Source organism: Equus quagga, chromosome 3 (genome assembly GCF_021613505.1).
Source record: "Equus quagga isolate Etosha38 chromosome 3, UCLA_HA_Equagga_1.0, whole genome shotgun sequence".
In the NCBI taxonomy this organism is placed as follows: domain Eukaryota; kingdom Metazoa; phylum Chordata; class Mammalia; order Perissodactyla; family Equidae; genus Equus; species Equus quagga.
Window position 1 is genome coordinate 54,690,694 of NC_060269.1, and position 16,560 is coordinate 54,707,253.

The window sequence follows — 16,560 nt, forward strand, 5'->3', positions numbered from 1 at the left end:
CACTGTAGTAAAAACACCCAAAAGAAATATTGTACACCCTATATTTTTCATTATTACACAAAATTTTCTCTTCATTAAAATTTCAGTAACATGTAAATTGCTTTAAAGAAGGGATAAAAACAAGTTGAAAGAATAACAATATCTGTGGTTAGAAATATGGAAGGAGAATAGACTGTAATATCATTGATTAGTAACTGACAGGAAAGTTCGATCATCAAAATCTTTCAACCCAAAAAGAAAACAAATTCTATTAACCTGTACTTTTACAATGATATTGAGAACATAACTGAAGTGCACTAAATCTATTTTCCTAGACCCTCAAATAGTTAATGATTAGGGTGCTACGTCTGTTTACTGGTGGTGGCTCATATTATACCTGGTAGATCTTTTCTGAAAGTATATAGGAATAAGAAGAGAGTTTCTTCCTTCATCTGTGAACTCCTCTTTTTCCTCTCCATGTCAGATTATTAATACTATCTTGTTTAAGCCACCATCACCGCCTCTTTTTTCCTGAAATCCAGATAATCTTTCCTTATCTATTTTAAAAGTTTCCAATGAGCTGTCCTATTTAGAAAGATAATCGATATTGTACCAATCCTTAAAGTTTCTATCTTTCAGTAAAACGATTTTTTGTGGTCACTCATATAAGGTAAGCACTTGGGGCAGGGGAAATCTTTTTTATTTATTTTTTAATGAATAATCGTTCTCTAGTACCTTAAGCCATTTCAACATGACTCATTCTACAAACTATAATTGTGACTGTTCTGGCTGCAAAGTCTAAAATATTTACTATGTGGCTCTTTGTAGAAAAAATTTGCCGACTCTTGCACTAGGCTATATAGCCTCTATTAGATGCCTAACAGAGTTTTGTTTTTTTTTAAAGAAAAGGCAAAAGATATCTACTAACTATGATTCTAATGAATAAGACTATTTAAGTTACTGTGGTGAAGTAAAGGTGGTCACACATATAGAAAGGTCTCTGATAGTCCTCTCATCTAGAGTGGGGCTCTGTTTCCTTTCTCTTTGAATTCGGGCTGCCATTGTGATTGCCTTGACCAATCGAGCACAGCTGAAGTGTTCCAATGCCAGTCTCAGGTCTAGCCTTTCAGAGAACTGGCAGCTTCTACCTTGGAATCTGGAAACGTAAGCCACCAAGAAAAAAGTTTAGCTATTTTAGAAAGACCATGCGGCAAGGCCCTGAGACTAAAATGAAGGCGAGGGACCCAGCTGAACAGGTCCAGCTGATCCCTGTCAAGTCACCATGCATGGATGGGAGTGACATCAACTTGTACCCTCCAGATAAGCCCAGCTGACAGCTGAATACCACTGAGTGATACCAGCTGATGCCACACGGAAGAGGAAGAGAAGACCCTTCCCAATTTTTAACCCACAAAAGTGAGACATAAAATAAAGTAGTTATTTTAAGTTTGGGGAGTAATTTGTTTTGCAGAAATAGATGACTGAACCAGAATTTTCTATCTGAAAACGAGGTGCTGACATAACAAAAGCCTAAAACATGTGCGCTGGTTTTGGAAGTGGGCAGCAGGCAAAAGTTGAAAGGGCTTCAAGGACTCTGTTGGTGAGACACTAGCCAGTGAAAAAAAGTTATTGGAAGCTGGAGAAAATGTAATTTTTGTTATATAGTGGCAGAAAATTTGGTACCTGTGATAACAAAGACAATACAAAGGTACCTAATAGGTTCAATGACCTAGCTACGGAGCTATCTAAGCAGAATGTTGAAAATAACAGCTAGCTTCTAGTAGCCTCTGATAAAGTACAGGAAGAGAGAAATTAATTGAAGAAAGAACTGTTTAGTTTATGAGCAGACATTAGAAGAGAAGCCCAAGATAATGCCTTTTAGGCAACAAAAGCTTCTCAAGGGAAGACGTGGCCTCATGATAAACACTAATTTTAGGGCAGTAAAATGCGGTTTCATGGCAAAAATGAAGGGTGTGACCATAAGACCTTTTGTTATGGCACAGAAAGATTTAACGGCATGTCTCACAGACTCTCTTTGCTGGACAAAAGGATTTCTAAGAATCTCAAGTGTACTATCTCACAGCATCTTCACAGACAACTCAAGGCAAAGAATGGCCAGTCTCAAAAAAAAAAAAGTGGTTTTTGTCTAATATCGTGAATATCAGTAATATTCATACAAAATCCACAAATTAAGAAAATTTTACTTGCAGAAGCACCACCAGCTTGGATTGAAGGGAAAAGACACAGTTGTAAGAGAAGAGCCCTTGAGGACCCCAACTTTTGGTATAAAGGAAGCAACCTCTCAATGCTACTCCTGGCTGGATTTCAGAATTTCTATGGAGCAAGGATCGCTATGTGCTTCCCATTTTCCTTTTTTTTTGAAAAGGAGTCTCTATTCCTGTTTCACCATTTTATCTTAGGTATATAGAAGACAAGTAACTTCCTTTTTTACTTATAGGTCTTCAGACCGAGAGTAACTGTACTCAAAGAACTGTACCCAAGGAAATTCATCTGTACATAGGACTGACGTTGATAACAACATCTTCAGACTTTGAGCCAATGTCATAATAAGATGAGGGTTTGAGAAAGGGTAAATGTATTTCACATGGGGGAGAACATAAGTAATTTTTGGTCAAATAGCAGATTACGACAGATTAAAGATGGCTGCAAATTCTTTAACAGTCTCACCTTTGAGAGGTGGGGTCTGTTTTGCCTCCCTTTGAATTCAGGCTGGCCTGTGACTGCTTTGACCAAGGATGTATAGTGGAAGTGATATTGTGCCAGTTCTGACACTAGCTTTTAAGAGCATAAGCAACTTTTACCTAGTATCTGTGTGCCCTGGGCCACCATATAAGAAGAGGGAGAGGGGCCCAGCTTAGCCCAACCCTCTAGCTGTACCTGACAAGACACCAGTTAAGCCATCTTGGACCCATCAGACCAGCCTGGCTGCCAGCTGAATATCAGCAAGTGATCCCAGAGACAAAAGCACATGGATTAGAAAACTCACATTAGCCAAGCCTTGACTCATTCCTGACACACAAAATCATGAGATATAATAAAACGATTATTGTTTTAACACTAAGTTTTGGTATGATTTATTACGTAGCAATAAAAAAAAACAGACCTGTTACTAAAAGTACAAAAATAGTGAACCTAATTTGAGATGAATCACCCAAACATATACACATATTTCGATGATTTGTTTATGAAGAGCTGTTTATAAAGAAGAAACTACAGTATTATTAAATCAAATATTGCTCATTTTGACCAATTAAAACGTACCATCCAAATTCCCTTCTGATTTCAATGATGTCTGTGGAGATGCCTCATTAAACTTTGGACTATTTGTCTCAACAGAAGAATCAACAGTAGCTAATGGGTTCATTTCAAGTGAAATAGATTTTACTTTTTCTTCTCCAGTAATAAAAGGTTTGTAATTCTCCCCATCAGGAGAAATCTCTGAAACAACAAAAAAGGAAAAAAATCATACTACATTCTCAAAACGACTTGAATTTTATTTGTAACAGCATTTACAGCAAAGTTCAGTAACTGCATTTTTACAACAAGAAATTACTGGTTAAGCTCTGTTATGTATTAGAAATTAATAAATGTTTAAAGTAGATGATAGCTGAATTTCATCTTAATTATACATAATGATTTCTAAGGTAGTTAATAAACAGTTTACTTTTTCCTTTCAATGAAACTGATATATGTGTCAGAATGGTATTTTTAAAATTATTACCTAATTATTTTTGCTTGTTTCTGGTAATTGCTAATTACTTCGAATTGTCAGAAACTGCCCATATTTTTAATTGATGCCAAAGAGAATGGATTTACTTCAGAACAACTTATTAGAGTTACCTACAAGACCCCCAGGTCACTCCCGTTCATTCCTTGAAGATGTTACTTTTTAGCTCACTGTCAAGAGATTGCCCCAACACTAATTCTGTCTTAACTAAGTTAGTTGATTTCCATACGTATGTCAATAATTCTTCCAGTATTTGGGCTTTTCAGTTCCTCTCTAACGATCTTATCTTTACCGTACCTCAGTCACTCTAATGGTCATAACTTGGAGACCCTGCCATTAAGTTCAGCTCCTAAAAGTGTTGTGTTAAATATTTCACCTTCTAATTTCGAACATCTTATTTTTCCACTTAGCTCCCTCTACTACCCCAACTCTAAAAAATGTTACCCCACCAGTATCTACAACACATTGATCTTGCCACATTTTCTCTCCCCATCACCCCCATTAAAATCTATCTAAAGTCTGTCATTATAATCTTTCTCTTGCATACATCCTCAACTCATTGTACTCACATGCCAAAATCCAAACTCCACATAAATTCAATTTTCTGCCTACTATGTCTGCACACACATGGCTGAAATGAGTGGATAAAAACAGAGATCCTTGCTCATTGGTCTCGATTTCAATTCATTATCACTAAAGTCAAGTGGGCCCTTTGTGTTGCCTGCTGTCTTACTAGATATAACACTGGGTTAGCAGGAACTGCCCCTGGTTCAGTTAACTTCCTTAGGAAAAAAAATTGTATACAGCTATGTGTGAGTTGTTTTACCTCTTATTTCTTCCTAGTCAACAGAGGATAAAACTATAGTGCTGTGCATGTTTTGGAATATCTTTCCTTCAACAAGCTTCATCAACAAATTGATTGTGTTTTTGCTCATTCAGCCTTACCATTCTGCTATAAAATCATGTCTATTAAGATAAGGAACAAGGATGCCAGAGAGCATCATTATTATTAAAGATTGCTTTGGGGTGTCTAACAAATACAGCAAGAAGAAAAAGGAATAATGAGAATAATATTAAACAAAAAACTATTTCTTATACTGATGATATAAGCTGCAAATCTGGAATATCTAAGATGTCAAGGGAAAAAACTTAATAGATTTAAGAAAATAATTCAGTAAGGAGTTTGGATATAAAATTTTACATAGACAAAAAGAATGAATAGCTTTATTTTAACTAGAAATAAGAACACAGAAAGGGAAATGGAAAAAATATATCATCATAATAAAGACAAAAATATAAACATTATATAAGAATAAATTTACCAAAGAAGTTTAGAAATTAAATGAAGAAAACAAAATGTTACTGGCAAACACAAAACGAGATTGGTGCAAATAGAAAGACACACTTAAAATCTTGAATTTAATAGCATAAAAATGATACTACAAAAATCAACATATAAATTGAATACAATTCTAATCACAATACCCAATTAGATAAAATGAACTTAAAATTTGTTTGGAATAATAATTGTCTAAGAATAACCAAGAAAAATATTTTTAGAATTCCAGATAGACTAAAGACTTTGTATATATGCATGTGTGCACATACTTGCATGCATACATGTGTCTGTTCTCCGCCTATTTATCTAATCTAAGGATTTGAGAAAACTTTCCACCCAATGAAGGAAATTCAGAACATAGAAATTAAAAAGGCAAACTGGCAAAAAAATTACCAAAAAACCCTGAATGGCTAAAAATAGCATAAAAATAAGTGAAATAGAGAGTGACGTCAGCATGATGGCGAAGCGAATTCTCTTGGCAATCTCTCACCTCCATGATACAATGAAAAAAATATTCACACTCCAACAGAGGACATCCACACAACACAAAAGACGTCTGAGAGACCCATGCAACCATACGTTGGAGGTTAGAGAAGCTAGAGTGCCCCTCAGAGGAGGTGAAACAGGGTAAGGGGAAACATTGCTCCCTCCCCAAAAAAAGACTGTGATCTGGGACTGCGTGCAGCCTCCAAGAGGTATGGAAGGGAGGAGGGGATGCTCATTTGCAGAACATCAAAGATCTCTGAGGTTCCTCGAAGTCTAGGGTGAACCCCCTACCGAGGTGAAAGCTGTTGGGTGGGGGTGACCTTATCAAGTCAACATCCCAAGCGAGCAGATAGCAAGAGCAGTGAGTAAGCCCACGAGAGTACACAGAAGAAAGCGTCCCTCCCTGACCCTCCACTCAGCAGTGTTTCCAGTGCTTTGGATCCTAGCAGACCCAGAGGGCTCAGGGTATGCAGCTCTTGACCCACAACCAGTGGTGACAGGTGGTAACTGCGACCAAATAATACCAGGATGCAAAAGAACAAAGGCACAGCCTATAGAAGTATCAAAAATTATATTAAATCTCTAGGCTATAGAGAAAATGTCAAGTACCAATAAATCAGTCCTGAATACATAGAAATATGTAATCTAATAACAGAGAATTCAAAATAGCTATCATCAAAAAAAATCAATGAGCTAAAAGAGAATGTAGAGAAACAATTCAATGAGTTCAGGAGCTACTTCACAAAAGAGATTGAAACTATAAAGACGAATTCAATCAGAAATATTGGAACTGAAAGACACAATCAATGAGATAAAACAAAATATGGATTCTCTGAATGCTCGTGCGGATGTCACAGAGGAGTGAATCAGCATAATCGAGGATAGACATAAAGAAATGCTCCAGATACAGGAGAGAGAACTAAGACTAGAAAGAAATGAAGAAAGTCTCTGAGAACTGTCTGACTCAATTAGGAAATGCAACATAAGAATTACAGGTATTCAAAAGGGAGAAGAGAAGGAGAATGGAGTAGAAAGCAAAGAAATAATAGCAGAGAACTTCCCAAACCTGGGGAAGGGGATGGAAATCCATGTGAAAGAAGCTACCAGATCTCCTAAATATGTCAATGTAAAAAGACCCACAGCAATGCAAACAGTGGTGAAACTGGCAAAAGTGAATCACAAAGAAAAAATACTAATGGCTGCAAGGCACAAGAAAATAACCTACACAGGAACCCCTATCAGGCTTTTAGCAGATTTCTCTGCAGAAACCTTACAGGCTAGGAGAGACTGAAATGACATATTCAAATCCTTGAAGGACAAAACCTTTCAGCCAAGAATAGTCTATCAAGCGAAAATATCCTGCTGTGGCAGGCATCCCACATATAAAGTTGAGGAAAATGGGCACGGATGTTAGCTCAGGGCCAGTCTTCCTCAGCAAAAAAAGGAGGATTGGTGGTAGATGTTAGCTCAGGCTTATCTTCCTCAAAAAAAAAGAAAGAAAGAAAGAAAAAAATCTGAAGACAAATGAAAATGAAAACATACCATACCAACTCATATGGTATATAGCAAAAGCAGTACCAAGAGGGAAATTCATTGGAATACAGGCTCACCTTAACAAACAAGAAAAATCCCAAATAAGCAATCTCAACCTACTCCTGACTGAATTAGAAAAAGAAAAACAAACAAATCCCAAAGTCAGCAGAAGGAGAAATAATAAAAATCACAGCAGAAATAAATGCAATCGAAACAAAAAACGCAGTAGAAAGGATCAATGAAACAAAGAGCTGGTTCTTTGAGAAGATAAATGAAATTGACAAATCCCTAGCCAGACTTACAAAGAAAAAAAAGAGAGAAAGCTCAGATAAATAAAATTAGAAACGAAAGCAGAGAAATAATAATGGATACCACAGAAATATAAGGATTATAAGAGACTACTACAAAAAGCTATAAGCCAACAACAATCTAGAAGAAATGGATAAATTCTTAGACTCTTACAATCTCCCAAAGCTGAATCAAGAAGAAATGGAGAATCTGAATAGACCAATCACAAGGAAAGAGATTGAAATAGTAACCAAAAGCATACCCAAAAATAAAAGCCCAGGATCAGATGGCTTCCCTAGAGAATTCTACTAAACTTTCAGAGAGGATTTAATATCTATTCTTCTCAAGCTATTCCAAAAAATTAAGGAAGATAGAATGCTTCCTAACACATTCTATGAGGCCAACATCACTCTGATACCAAAGCCTGAAAAGGACAACACAAAAAAGGAAAACTACAGGCCAATATCACTGATGAACATAGATACAAAAATCCTCAACAAAATATTGGCAATCCAAATACAGCAATATACATCAAAAAGATCATACATTATGATCAAGTGGGATTTATACCAGGGACATAGAGATGGTTCAACATCTCCAAATCAATCAATGTGATATATCACATTAACAAAATGAGAAACAAAAACCACATGATCATCTCAATAGATGCAGAGAAAGCATCGGACAAGATCCAACGGCCATTTACAATAATAACTCTTAACAAAATGGGGATAGAAGGAAAGTACCTCAACATAATAAAGGCCATATATAACAAACCCACAGACATCACCATACTCAATGGGGAAAAACTGAATTCCAGCCCTCTGAGAACAGGAACAAGACAAGGATATCCACTATCACCACTCTTATTCAACATAGTACTGGAGGTTTTGGCCAGAGCAATTAGGCAGGAAAAAGGAATAAAAGGAATCCAAATAGGGAGTGAAGTGAAACTCTCGCTGTTTGCAGACAACATGATCTTATTTATAGAAAATCCTAAAGAATCCACCGTAAAACTATTAGAAATAATTAAAAATTACAGTAAAGTTGCAGGGTACAAAATCAACTTACAAAAATCAGTTGCATTCTATACTCTAATAAGGAACTTACAGAAAGGAATTCAAGAATACAATTGCATTTACAATTGCAACAAAAAGAATAAAATATCTAGGAATAAATTTAACCAAGGAGGTGAAAGACTTATATAATAAAAACTATAAGACATTATTGAAAGAAATTGATGATGACATAAAGAGGATGGAAAGACATTCCACGCACATGGATCAGAAGAATAAACAAAGTTAAAATGTCCATACTACCCTCAAAGATCTCCAGATTCAAAGAAATCCCAATCAGAATCCCAATGACATTCTTCATGGAAATAGAACAAAGAATCCTAAAATTCATCTGGGGCAACCAAAGACTCCAAATTGCTAAAGCAATCCTGAGATAAAAGAACAAAGCTGGAGGCATCACAATCCCTGACTTCAAAATGTGCTACAAAGCCATGGTGATCAGAATGGCATGGTACTGATACAAAAACAGGCATACAGATCAATGGAACAGAACTGAAAGCCCAGGAATAAAACCGTACATCTACTGACAGCTAATCTTCGAGAAAGGTGCCAAGAACATACAACAGAGAAAAGATAGTCTCTTCAATGAATGCTGGACAACCTTTTGCAAAAGAATGAAAGTAGACCATTATCTCAAGCCATATACAAAAATAAACTCAAAATGGATCAAAGACTTGAAGATGAGTCCTGAAACCATAAAACTCCTGGAAGATAATATAGGTAGTACACTCTTTGACATTGAACTTAAAAGGATCTTTTTGAATACCACATCTTCTCAGAAAAGGGAAACAATAGAAAAAATAAACAAGTGGGACTTCATCAGACTAAAGAGCTTCTGCAAGGCAAAAGAAACTAGGATCAAAACAAAAAAACAACCCACCAACTGGGAGAAAATATTTGCAAATCATATATCTGACAAGGGGTTAATCTCCATAATATATAAGGAACTCACACAACTCAACAACAACAAAAAAAAACAGCCTGATCCAAAAATGGGCAGAGGATATGAATAGATATTTTTCCAAAGAAGATATACAGATGGCCAATAAGCACATGAAAAGATGTTCAATATCACTAATCATCAGGGAAATGCAAATCAAAACTACACTAAGATATCATGTAACACCCGTTAACATGGCTATAATCACTAAGACTAAAAATTATAAAGGTTGGAGAGGGTGTGGAGAAAAGGGAACCCTCATACACCGCTGGTGGGAATGCAAACTGGTGCTGCCACTATGGAAAACAGTATGGAAATTCCTCAGAAAACCTAAAAATAGAAATACCATATGACCCAGCTATCCCACTACTGGATACCTACCCAAACAACTTGAAATCAACAATCCAAAGTAAGATATACACCCCTATGTTCATTGCAGCACTATTCACAATAGCTAAGACATGGAAGCAATCTAAGTGCCCATCGACTGATGATTGGATAAAGATGATGTGGTACATATATACAATGGAATACTACTCAGTCATAAAAAAAGACAAAATCATCCCATATCAACAACATGGATGGACCTGGAAGGTATTATGCTAAGCAAAATAAGCCAGACTGAGAAAGACAAACACCATATGATTTCACTCATACGTAGAATATAAAGAAACACATGGACAAAGAAAACAGTTCAGTGGCTACCAGGGGAAGGGTGGCGGGGGGAAGGCACAGGGAGTGAAACAGAGCATGTATATGGTGACGGACAAGAAATAATGTACAACTGAAATTTCACAATGATGTAAACTATTATTAACTCAATAAAAAAATAGAGGAAACAAAAAAAAATAAGTGAACTAGAAGAATGTGGGAAAAAATGTGATGATAAACTAGATAAAGATTTTCAGTACCAGATCAAATATTCACAAGAAAAAGATTGGCAATGCAATATAAAAAAGGCAAAGAATAAAATACAATTTACAGAGAAGTAAGTCAACATGGCCAAAAGAATATGACACAATAAAATTCACTCACAATCAGAAAATCACAAATGAAATCAATGAAATACATCATTTATACGACTGGTAACAATAAAACAAGAGATAATATTGACAAAGCCTGTTTAATATTTGAAACTCAATCAGTGCTATGTGCCACATTAATATAAGGCAGAAAAATCATATGATCATCTCAACTGATTCAGAAAAAAAGTTTGATAAAATTCAATGACTCTTCGTAAAACTGGACTAGAATTCCTTAATCTGATAATGGATATTTTTTTAAAAACTTGAGTTAATATGATATATTCACTCCCTTGAATCAAGAACATGACACTTCTATTCAACATTCAACTGAAGGGTGTATTTTGAAGAAAAGAAACTGTTAATTTTAGTATAGCCCAGTTTATTTAATCCTTTTATTTACAGTTAGAATTTTTAAGGACAAGTTTAAAAGGACAAATCACTAGAGGACAAAATATATTTACAACACATATAACTAACAAAGGGTTTCTATCCAGAATATACCCACAACTCCCAGAAACCAAAAGAAAATCAACAGAATGGAAAAATGTGCAAGACAATTGAATAGACACTTGACAAAAGAAGATATAATCTTGACAAGGACTTTTTGGGTATGACACCAGAAGCACAAGTAACAAAAGCAAAAATAAACAAGTGGAACTATATCAAACTAAAATGCTTCTGGCACAGCAAAGGAAACAATAAACAAAATGAAAAGGCAACCTATTGAATGGGAGAAAATATTTGCAAACCATATATTTGATAAGGGGTTAAGATTCAAAACACATAAGGAACTTACACTTCTCAATAGCCAAAAAAAAAAAAGTAAACTAAAATGAATTTGCTATTATTAATTAGTGATAGCAATTTAAAAATGGGCAAAGGAACTGAGTAGAAGACTCAAAAGAAGTAGAACTCAAAAGACGACATACAAATGACCAACAGGTGTATGAAAAGGTGCTCAACCAAACTAATTACCGGGAAAAATGCAAATCAAGATCACAATGAGAGATCACCTCACTCTTGTTAATATTATCAAAAAGAAAAGAGATAGCAAATACTAGTGTGGATATGGAGAAAAGGGAATCCTTGTGCACTGTTGGTGGGAATGTAAATTGGTACAGTTATAGAAAATAGTAGGAAAGTTTCTCAAAAAATTCAAAAGAGAACTACCATATGATCTAGCAACTCCAGCTCTGGGTATATATCCAAAGGAAATGAAATCAGTATATTTAAGAGATAGCTGTACTCCCATGTTCACTGCAGCATTATTCACAGTAGGCAAGACATGGAAACTACCTAAGTGTCCACCAATAGATGGATTATAAAGAAAATGTGGTATATATACACAATAGAATATTGTTCAGCCTTATGAAAGAAGGAAATCTTTGGAGGACATTATGCTAAGTGAAATAAGCCAGACGGAGAAATACAAACATTGTATGATATAACATAGATGTGGAATCTAAAAATGTCGAACTCAGAGAAACAGAGGATAGAACAGTGGTTGCCAGGGGCTAGGAGGTGGGGGAATGGGGAGATACTGGTAAAGGGTACAAACTTTCAGTTACAGGATGAATAAGTCCTAGAGATCTAATATACAGCATGGTTAACTATAATTAATAATACCATATAGTATACTTGAAATTTGCTAAGAGAGTAAATCTCAAGTGTTCTCACCACATGTGCATACGCACACACACACAAAATGGTAACTGTGAGGCGATGGTTATGTTAATTGGCTTGACTGTGGTAAACATCACACAAGGGATGCTTATATCAAAACTCTATGTTGTATACCTTAGATATAGTCAGTGTTTTAATTTTTCAATCATAACTCAATGAAGCTGGGAAAAAAATTAAAAGCCTATTCACACGGCCACATCCAGTTGCAAAAGGAAGCTGGGAAACGTAGTCTCTGCTTAGGCAGTCATGTGCCAGCTCACATCCTTGCAGGCATGGGGAGATCTATTAATAAAACGGAGGAAGGGAAAATTGGAAACTGCAGGACAGTAGCAATTTCTGCCACACATGGACACACATACACACATCATGTCAGTAAAATGTGAGAATAGATCATGAAAAAGGAAGCCATGGGCTCCAGGCAATAAGAGATCTAACATCAGAACAGGTTAGGGAAAGGCTAGGATGACATCTTTACAGCAGGCCAAAGGAAAAACTTGTCTGGTTTGGAGAAGCTCAGAAGGGATTCCAAAGAAATGTTTCCAAGAAAATTATATTAATATAATACCTAATTTATTTAAATACTCTGAGAACAGATAACCATATCTAGGGGAGAGCCTGGCAACAAACTAGAAATAAGCATGTAGAAAACAAAGCAAAAAATCACACATTCAATAAAGGGAAAATGAAATACTGTGCAAGAAAGAAATGTAGTCATGGTACAATATATCTTAGCTTTGAATAGAATATATGTGGTCATAACAATACCAACACTGTATATTGATTTAATTAAAATTATATTTGGAGGATGTGGGGATGGGAAGTATAGATGTACATGGTGAGATCAGGGGGAAAAAAATAGATGGGTGAAATGCAGCTAAATCCTTATCTTCCAAAGGAGGAAGCCCACAGATAATGCCTAAAACTAAAATAAATAAATAAACATTTTTAAAAAATTAAGAAGTAATAGTACCGGTATCTGATTTATAATTATATTGATACAAAAGAAAAGAAATAGTTAAAAGAACTGAAAGTGGTTGACTCTGGAAAGCAGAAAATAAGGTGAGGAATGAGGTCTAGGGACCGCTGTTTGGTAAAAGACTTCCAGAACTAGTGGGCATTTTAAATTATGTGCATAAACAACTTTCATAACAGAAGAACTAAATTTTTAAATAAAAACAAAATTTATGTGAAAAACAGAAACATAATCTCTAGGTGGCAGGGTTATGGATAATTTCAATTTTCTAGCATAGTTTTTGGTATTTTTGAAATGTTTTACAATGTAAACATACTATTATAGTCACGGGGAAAAAATGGGTAGTTTAAAAAAAAAATGTAGTGGAGGGGCTTTTGTTCCTGGCCATGACAATGTAACTCATATTGGATTAATCTCCCACTAAAAGTAACCATAAATGATGGACAAAAAATACATTTAAAAACTGTTTGGAATAATTGATGCAGGCAAGGCCTAATGGACAACAGTGGAGAGAAGGCAGATACATGAGATGAGCTCCACTTCGTCCCAGCTTTTTCCCTGAGGGCTACATATTAGCACAGATAAACAGATACAAGCAGAAAGCAACAGTCTTACTGGGCTGTGAAGTCTCAGGCTACCAAAGTGACTCAGACTTCAAGGACAAAATCAGGAAGGGAAGTAAACAATTGAAAAGAAACGCTTAAATCTATGTAAAAGTCCCCTAACAGCAGCAGCAGCAGCAGCAAATCCCCTCTATTTTTGGCTAACTCTGCATCCACAAGGCAACACTCCAGGAAAACCAGCATAAAACAGCAGCTAGGAGGATAAAAGGCTGAGCAAAGATATGAGCAGCTAGGCGGTATTCGGGAGAAAGATCAGAGATCAAGTCCCACGAACGTGGAGGGGACTTGGTAACATCAAAAACTTTTAGTTGAGATCGCAGAAAGATCAAGACATAGGTATAAGGGCTACATGTTGGAATAAGTTAAAAACTAGAAATACAAACAAACAGAACCTAGCGAAGTCTAATACAAACCTCAATAGTGTCAAGGTAACATACTGGTATTATTTAGTTTTAAGAAGAAAACAAATTTCTTTGAATAAAGATAACATTATCCAGAAGCTATTAAATTTTTCAATCACAACGTCTGACATCCAATCAAATATTGTAAAACTTGGGTACAAAAACTACAACCTGTCCCCTGGTTTTGTATAGCCTACAAGCTAAGAATGGTTTTTACATTTTTAAAGGGCTGTACAAAAATTTAAAAAGAAGAATAACATGGATAACATGGGCTCACAAAGCCTAGAATGATTACAATCTTGCAATTTATAGAAAAAGTTTGTTGACCTCTGTTACAAAGCATGGGTTATTAAAAAAAAAAAAAAGGAAAAAAAAAATGACTGAAAACCAAGAAGAAAAGAGAGAACAGAAACAGAACAGACATAGATAACAATAGAAACAGATATAGATAACTCAGATATGAGATTTACCATGCAGGGATTTTAAAATAACTTCGATTAATATGTTTAAGAAAACAGAGGAAGAGATGGACCAAATGGATAAATCTACGGATATTTTCAACAGAAAACTGGAATCTATAAAAGAATATCAGATGGACATTTTAGAATTGAAAAACACAATATCTGATATTTTGAGCTCACTGGATTCTTTAAACATAGGTTAGAGACAGCAGAAGACAGGATGAGTGAAATGATAGAGAGATCCAAAGAAATATCCAAACTGAAGCAAAAAGGAAAAAATGTAAAAAAGCAGACTAGAGCATAAAAGATACATGTGATAAATATAAAGGGTCTAAGACATGTGTAACTGGAGTCCAAAAAGAGTAACAGAAATAATGGAGCAGAAGCAGTATAGGAAGACCCAACGGACAGAATTTTCCCAAAACTGAAAAAAAGGTTTATGAAGCTGACAAAACTCAAAGCAAGTTAAAGACAAAGGAAATTATATCTAGGCATATCACGGTAAAACTGTGGAAAATCAAAGAGAAACTATTAAAGCAGTTTGAAGAAAAATACATATTGCTTTCAAAGGAACAAAATAAGACATATAACTGACATATAATTACAAACGCCAGAAGAAAATGTAGACACCTTTAAAGCACAAAAAACAAATGAAATAAAGCACAAACAAAACAAAACAAAGCCCCCTAAACCCCATCTACCTAGATTTTAACACACAGTGAAAATATTCCTTTAAACCAGAGGTGCAATAAAGATCTTTTCAGACAAACAAAAGCTGAGGGAATTTACAAAGAGCAGATCTGCACTACAGGAAACACTAAAGGAAGTTCTTCAGACTAAGGGGAAAAAATGTCAAATGGAAGTATGTAACTTCAAGAAGGAATAAACAGCAGTATAAAGAATAAATTGTGGGTAAAAGTAAATGAATACTGACAGCTTAGGATAATAATGTCTTATGAACCATATAAGACATATGGAAATAAAATATATAATAACAATAGTATAAAAGGATAGAAGGGGATAAATGGAGTAATATTGTTAAAAGCACATGCATGGTTTGAGAAGGGATATAAATACTAAATTAAGGTAGATTTAAATGAGCATTATGGTAGAATTAAACAAGAATGCAAATTATAACCTCTAGGACCACAACAAAAGGGTAAATATGAAAAATATATTTAAAGACAAATAGAAGAGAAAAATGAAATGCTTGATCATTCCAAAAGGAGGAATGAAAAGAGTCAAAGGAATAAAAGAATAAACAAAGAACAGATGGGACAAATAAAAAACATACAGCACGACAGTACACAGACTAAAAATCAAACCATATCAGTAATTACATTACATATAAATAAACACTCAGATTAAAAGACAAAGATTTTCAGGCTGGATTTGAGGTAAGAGATGCATTTAAACATAAGAAGCCAGAGAAATTGAAAGAAAAAGATATACCAAGCAAACATTAACCAAAAGAAGGCTTGCTGGTGTAGCTATACAGTATGAGATAAAGGAGACCTTACAGGAAGTAATGTTACTAGAGATAACAAGAGACATAAAATATTAAAGAGTCAATGCAACAGGAAGATGCATAAAAGCATTGATGCTATAACCTAAACAATCTAATGCAACAAGCTAAACAATCAATGCAATAATCTAAATTGCTCTGTACTAAATAACTTAGCTTCAAAATATAAAGAGCAAAGATGGACAGAATTGAGAAAATGACAAACCCGCAAATATACTTAGAGATTTTAACACTCCTCTTTCAGTAGCCAATACAACAAGCAGACAAAAATAATCAGTAAAATTATAGAAGATTTGAACATCATAATTAAACAACTCAACACAGAATATACATACATACAACTATACCCAATAACTGCGAAATACACATTCAAGCACATGTGAAATATTTACCAGAATGGACTATAAATTGGGTGATAAAGCAAGTCTCAAAAATTTCAAAGGACTGAAATCATGCTCAAGCACGATGTTCTGTGACAAT

The 16,560-nt window shown here is 35.0% G+C and overlaps 1 protein-coding gene across 11 annotated transcripts in view; it reads right to left on the reverse strand.

The window, feature by feature from the left end:
- Positions 1 to 16,560, reverse strand: part of NEK1 (NIMA related kinase 1) — a 219,998-nt gene that overhangs the window by 37,061 nt on the left and 166,377 nt on the right. For all 11 annotated transcript variants that reach the window (XM_046657126.1, XM_046657120.1, XM_046657127.1 and 8 more), the window contains one exon: positions 3,262 to 3,438. In XM_046657126.1, coding sequence (XP_046513082.1) covers positions 3,262 to 3,438 — 177 coding nt within the window. The remainder of the gene's footprint in view (positions 1 to 3,261; positions 3,439 to 16,560) is intronic.